This window comes from Scyliorhinus canicula, chromosome 3 (assembly GCF_902713615.1).
Source record: "Scyliorhinus canicula chromosome 3, sScyCan1.1, whole genome shotgun sequence".
NCBI lineage: Eukaryota > Metazoa > Chordata > Chondrichthyes > Carcharhiniformes > Scyliorhinidae > Scyliorhinus > Scyliorhinus canicula.
In genome coordinates, this window is record NC_052148.1 from 2,862,131 (window position 1) to 2,868,888 (window position 6,758).

At 45.8% G+C, this 6,758-nt stretch overlaps 1 protein-coding gene across 3 annotated transcripts in view; it reads right to left on the bottom strand.

Moving 5' to 3' along the window:
- The window catches only part of LOC119963786 (disintegrin and metalloproteinase domain-containing protein 12-like), a 467,225-nt gene extending 462,173 nt beyond the window's left edge, over positions 1–5,052 (bottom strand). For all 3 annotated transcript variants that reach the window (XM_038793073.1, XM_038793071.1, XM_038793074.1), the window contains exon 1: positions 4,715–5,052. In XM_038793073.1, the coding sequence (XP_038649001.1) occupies positions 4,715–4,934 (220 nt within the window). In that variant the 5' untranslated portion in view covers positions 4,935–5,052. The remainder of the gene's footprint in view (positions 1–4,714) is intronic.
- Positions 5,053–6,758: the final 1,706 nt, after the last annotated feature.

Below are 6,758 nucleotides of genomic sequence, written 5' to 3' on the forward strand. Positions count from 1 at the left end.
ATCAAACACAGGCTGCGAGAGTGCTCGCACGGTGACAGAATTTCTTTTTCAGATGTCTTGTCTCCCAAATGCACGGTAGCATTGTGGTTAGCACAAATGCATCACAGCTCCAGGGTCCCAGGTTCGATTCCCGGCTTGGGTCACTGTCTGTGTGGAGTCTGCACGTTCTCCCCGTGTGTGCGTGGGTTTCCTCCGGGTGCTCCGGTTTCCTCCCACAGTCCAAAGATGTGCAGGTTAGGTGGATTGGCCATGGTAAATTGCCCTTAAGGTCCAAATTTCCCTTAGTGTTGGATGGGGTTACTGGGTTATGGGGATAGGGTGGAGTTATAGGGTTGGGTGGGGTGTTCTTTCTAAGAGCCGGTGCAGACTCGATGGGCCGAATGGCCTCCTTCTGCACTGTAAATTCTATGAAAAAAATGGTTGGTTTAACAAAAAAGATGAGCGAGTCACATATGGTGACAATTCCAAATTGGAAATTGACATTAAGGAGAAACAGACAGACAAACAAGAAATTAAACAACAAGATAACAAACAACAGGATAAGAAACAATGGCACCGTGATAATTCTTATCGACTGATCAGAAACGACGAGATGGATCCCACATCGGCCCACGCCGCATTGGCACAGAAACTCCAGTCACGAGTTTGGCAACCGGGAGATGGTGATGACTCAGAGTCTGACTCCCACCATGCTAACCCCTTTTCAGAATGGAACCCAGTGGTGTCCAGATGATGAGAGAAAGGAACCGATTGAGATTTACAGTGTCCTATTCCCTGATGGAGCCTGCCCGCTTTCTTTCTTTACTTTGCATTTTTTAATGTTGAATGTTTCTCTCTTGTCCGACTTTGTGTGTCGATCTCATGCAAAATTTCTTGATACAGTTATGACTGCTCCTTTGATGCCACATGATAGTTAAAGGAACAAGTTTGTCAAAAGTCCATAAATATTCAAATTCTTACCGTTCTTGTAAGGTCACCCAGGCAGTGGAGTAACGACACTTATCCCCGCCCTGCCTGAGGACCCCCTATGTATTTGGTCAGCCAAGCTCGGGTCGTGGAGCAATGGCACTGATCACCGCCCAACCTGGGGATTCCACCCATTCTTGCACGGCTCACACGCACCCCATTCGGAAAGTTCTTTTCAAAACTCTTTTGCTGTTCATTCAAAAATGTGGTTTAAAGAATGCAATTTGCCACAACTTTTGTTTGCTTTTCAGCAACCTTTCGGTTGCTATCACCCATCTGCTTTTTACATGTTAAAACACTTGGTTGAAAGGAGTTTGCACTGGACGGGGAAATTATCCATCCACTCAGCCCATCAAACACAGGCTGCGAGAGTGCTCGCACTGTGACAGAATTTCGTTTTCCGATGTCTTGTCTCCCAAATGGTTGGTTTGAAAAACAAAATGAGGGAGTCACACATGGTGACAATTCTAAATGGGAAATTGACATTAAGGAGAAACAGACAGACAAACGAGATATTAAACAATAAGATAATAACAGATATTATGCTTCTACCCCCAGGAAGATACGAATATACCAGGAGACAGAGGAAGACAAAGACTAAATGAAGACAGGCCTGATGACCTACATCAGGATCGTCATTGCATCACTACAGTTGTGTGCGTTATCAGACCCTATACCCCTCAGCACACAGGCCCTAACCATGACCACCAACACGATACCCCCAGCCCGGACACTACACCACACATAGAAACAGCCATTGATACCCCCATATGGTGTGACAACATCACAAAGTGGTATTCCCTTTCGTACACGGTAGAAGCCCGATTGATTACAGCAATACTTTGCCGTGTCATCCAGACACTCAGACTTTGGAAATGGTGAAGGAGAGGCTCCCGCCCTCCAGTGTACACACTCAGAGCACCTTTTCTCAGACTTCAACAGACCCCACACCCTTTTTGAACCCTTTTTCTCCCTGATAAATTCCGCGGTTTTAATAAAATTGCTTTCTCTGTAAATTGACATCAGTGTTAAGTAGAAATGTGATGCTGCTATTGTTTATTTTGTACTGTAATATAAGTTCCTTTCATTATTAGATAGCAGCATAAGTGTAGTTTAGGTAAGGACAGTTAGAGGTTCCCCTTTTTTGTAAAGAAACTGAAATGTCTGATTGAATGTTATAGTGCCTCCTTAGAATTTTTATAGATGTGTGTTGTATTAAGAAAAACTTAGGTAAATGTTCTGATCCATAGGACAGAGTAGGATAAAACCTGTCCTTGATTGAGGGTACCTGGTATGCCAGAGAAAAGACGAAGATTCAATGTGATCCATCAAGCTTCGCGTTTAGGATCAACAGGACATACTGTACCATCTGGGATGGCCACTTACAACAAGAAATATGGACATTCGCAAAGCCCAAAGGGAAATATGAACAATGTAAGATTCAGGCAGGCACAGAGCCTGAATGTATATTTGTGAGCAACGAATCCAGACAGCAGCGAAACCCCCAACCGATTAGCATTTTAATGGCCAATCTCCGGAAGACAAAGGATTGATACTCAGGTAACTGATACAAGTCCAGACATTTCGGCGCCACTCCCTTTACTCAGGAAGCATAAACAACAGGGCCAATGACCACTTAGGACACGCTCAGCCATCAAGGCACCCGCCCCTTTATTGGCTCAAATTGAATACAGTGATCAAGAACTGCCCAATTAATGAGGTCCAAACCTAAGGACCGCCCAAAAGAGCGCGAAACCCCCCAAGGATAAAGAGAGACACCGCCATGTGTTCGATCTCTCTTGAACCTGGCGCTCCGGCAACGTCCATCTCCAATCGCAGCACCACCAGAACCAAGTTCAAGTTCAACGGCCGCTACCAGATGGATGAGCCCAACTGAGCAGCCGTTACTTCTCCAGACCCAGCAGATCCAGATTCGAACAAAGGCCACTGTTCCTCTGACCTAAGCCGGGTGCCTGAAGTTAAGTACAGGTTGTCATAGTTGTTAGGTGTAGTTTAACTAGTCGTGTTTATGTTGCATGTGTAAGTTAATCTTGTGTGTAAATAAATGACTATTGATCTTGAACTAACTAACTGGTTGTTTGGCTCTTTGATCAATACCAGGTTGAAACTTGTGATGGTATCTTTTGATACCTGGCGACTCTGCGATCTTACCATATCACTATCTAGATAAAAGAAAATGAAAATCGCTTATTGTCACGAGTAGGCTTCAAATGAAGTTACCTGAAAAGTCCCTGGTCGCCACATTCCGGCGCCTGTTCGGGGCGGCTGTTATGGGCAACCTTATTAACTGCCATATTTATAGCAGGTAAAAAAGGCAACAGAACTGAAACTGTGCTGGACACCTGTACTGAACCTGTGCTGTACACCTGTACTGAACCTGTGCTGTACACCTGGACTGAACCTGTGCTGTACACCTGGACTGAACCTGTGTTGTACACCTGAACTGAACCTGTGCTGTACACCTGAACTGAACCTATGCTGTACACCTGAACTGAACCTGTGCTGTACACCTGAACTGAACCTGTGTTGTACACCTGAACTGAACCTGCGCTGTACACCTCAACTGAACCTGTGCTGTACACCTCAACTGAACCTGTGCTGTACACCTCAACTGAACCTGTGCTGTACACCTGAACTGAACCTGTGCTGTACACCTGGACTGGACCTGTGCTGTACACCTGGACTGAACCTGTGTTGTACACCTGAACTGAACCTGTGCTGCACACCTCAACTGAACCTGTGTTGTACACCTGAACTGAACCTGTGCTGTACACCTGAACTGAACCTGTGCTGTACACCTGAACTGAACCTGTGCTGTACCCCTGAACTGAACCTGTGCTGTACACCTGTACTGGACCTGTCTTGTACACCTGAACTGAACCTGTGTTGTACACCTCAACTGAACCTGTGCTGTACACCTGAACTGAACCTGTGCTGTACACCTCAACTAAACCTGTGTTCAGTAAGAAGTCTTACAACACCAGGTTAAAGTCCAACAGGTTTGTTTCAAACACCAGCTTTCGGAGCACTGCTCCTTCCTCAGGTGAATGAAGAGGTATGTTCCAGAAACATTTATATAGACAAAGTCAAAGATGCCAGACAATGCTTGGAATGCGAGCATTTGCAGGTAACCAAATCATTACAGATCCAGGGAGAGGGATAATCACAGGTTGAAGAGGTGTGAATTGTCTCAAACCAGAACAGTTGGGAGGATTTTGCAAGTCCAGGCCAGATGGTGGGGGGTTAATGTAATGCGACATGAATTCAAGATCCCGGTTGAGGCCGCACTCATGCGTGCGGAACTTAGCTATAAGTTTTTGCTCGGCGATTCTGCGTTGCCGTGCGTCCTGAAGGCCGCCTTGGAGAACGCTTACCCGGAGATCAGAGGCTGAATGCCCTTGACTGCTGAAGTGTTCCCCGACTGGAAGGGAACATTCCTGCCTGGTGATTGTCGCACGATCCCCGTTCATCCCACCATCAGACTCACCATGGACTATTCTCCAAATTCTGTTGCTCACCCCAGTCCAACGTCAGCATCTCCACATCATGAACCTGTGTTGTACTCCTGAAGATATGCACCCTCGAACAGTGTATCACTGAACAGAACTCGTGCTGTATCCTCTGCACTGTACTGACCTGAAACTTAGCCAATTTCCTTATTGCACAGCTTTCTCATTATTTACAGAATAAAATTACTGAGGCAAAGACCCTCACTGTTCTGCCTCACCTGAAGCAGCATCTTGTGTACGTGAAGCCGTTCCTTTAATCTTGGTGTCCCATTCAGCTCCTGGTGAATGATTGTTGGCTCCATTACTGGGGACAGTTAACAATGTCCGGTTTCTGACAGCATTCACATCATCAGCCGGAGTCTCTTCATTCGCTGCTGCTGAACGATTTAAAACCTGGCCCCAAATCAGAAATACCAAACACACACAACTGGCAAACATTGTGAATTATCACAGCCCTTTACTCTCCAACTTGAAGCTTCCTTAACACTATTTTCTCTGCCCGTGCTCCTCATCAATCTCTTTTCTATGAGCGTTTGTCCTTTGCACTGTCAGTCTCCCTCTGTCTCAGCTTGTTTTTAAACCTGTCACTCTGTGACTCATGTCAGAAATAACTTTGTAACAGCCTCAGTCTTACCCAAGAAGAGGAGGAAGTGAAACATGGAATCCCTAAATGGGAGATGAGTTTGAACAAGTTGGGAGTAACTAAGAAATGCCACTGCTACCTATAAACCCCTCCAGTGGATACAAGATGTACAGCAGCATGTCTCTGCTTTCATGTACATTATGGAGGGAGTGCTGCATTGTCAGAGCTGCCATCTTTTGGAGTGAAGATAGGTATTGATGGAAGGACTTGCTTCTTTGCGACTACAACTTGTCCTTCTGACACAACTGCAATTCCAAGCCACTTATCAGGTCACGATTACTGAGAGCTGAACATTTGGGGAGTTAAATGAATTGCTGCTGCCAAGTATGGAAAATAGAGTGGAGCAGCAACAGAACAACACTCGACTGAGAGCTTAACTGGCTAAAGAAGCAGAAGGAGATTTTATTACACCAGAAAGATGGTGGAGAATCAATAACAAATTTCATAAATACTTGAAAAGGAAAAAATCTGCAAGGCAAAGGCGAAAGATCAGGGAGGGAAGACAAGTTGGATTGGTCTTTAAATAAGCCAGGATAGGTACGATGGGCTGAATAGCCTTCTTCCATGTTGTATATTTCTATGATTCTATGGAAGGGAAGTACGGAGTCTCCTTCGAAGGGAGAGAAGTCTCAAATTCTAATTCTTCCTCCTCTCAATCATCATTACTGATAAAACATTCAACTCTCACACCGCTCACTCTGGAACATTCTCCCGAGATCCCTGTCTGGCAGCTCCTTTATCCAATTGTAAACCCACGCCAGGGTACGGTACGGAACGGTAACTGTTGCTTCACAGCTCCAGGGTCCCAGGTTCGATTCCCGGCTGGGTCACTGTCTGTGCGGAGTCTGCACATCCTCCCCGTGTCTGCGTGGGTTTCCTCCGGGTGCTCCGGTTTCCTCCCACAGTCCAAAGATTTGCAGCTTAGGTGGAATGACCAGGCTAAATTGCCATTAGTGACCAAAAAGGTTAGCTGGGGTAACTGGGTTACGGGCATGGGGTGGAGGTGTGGGCTTAAGCTGGTAGCTCTTTCCAAGGGCCAGTGCGGACCTGATGGGCTGAATGGCCTCTTTTTGCACTGTAAATTCTATGATTCTATGATTGTCATTAACCTCCCTTCCTGGCTGTTCTTGTATTCAATTCTCATGACTTTTCTCCCACTTTCTGCTGGCTGATGCCTGATCCCTTGTGAAACACTGTGGAACATACTGTAACTCAGGGAGCAGCGCAGGCACACTTTGTCATTTCAGTTGGAGACATACTTCAGGGCATCGAGTATGAAAATTGGCAAGTCATGCTGCAGCTGTATAGAACCTTCGGCCACACTTGGAATATTGCGCACAATTCTGGTCGCCACACTATTAGAACATAGAACATAGAACGATACAGCGCAGTACAGGCCCTTCGGCCCTCGATGTTGCACCGACATGGAAAAAAAAACTAAAGGCCATCTAACCTACACTATGCCCTTATCATCCATATGCTTATCCAATAAACTTTTAAATGCCCTCAATGTTGGCGAGTTCACTACTGTTGCAGGTAGGGCATTCCACGGCCTCACCACTCTTTGCGTAAAAATATTAGGATGTGGAGGCTTTGGAGAGGGTGAAGAAGAGGTTTAC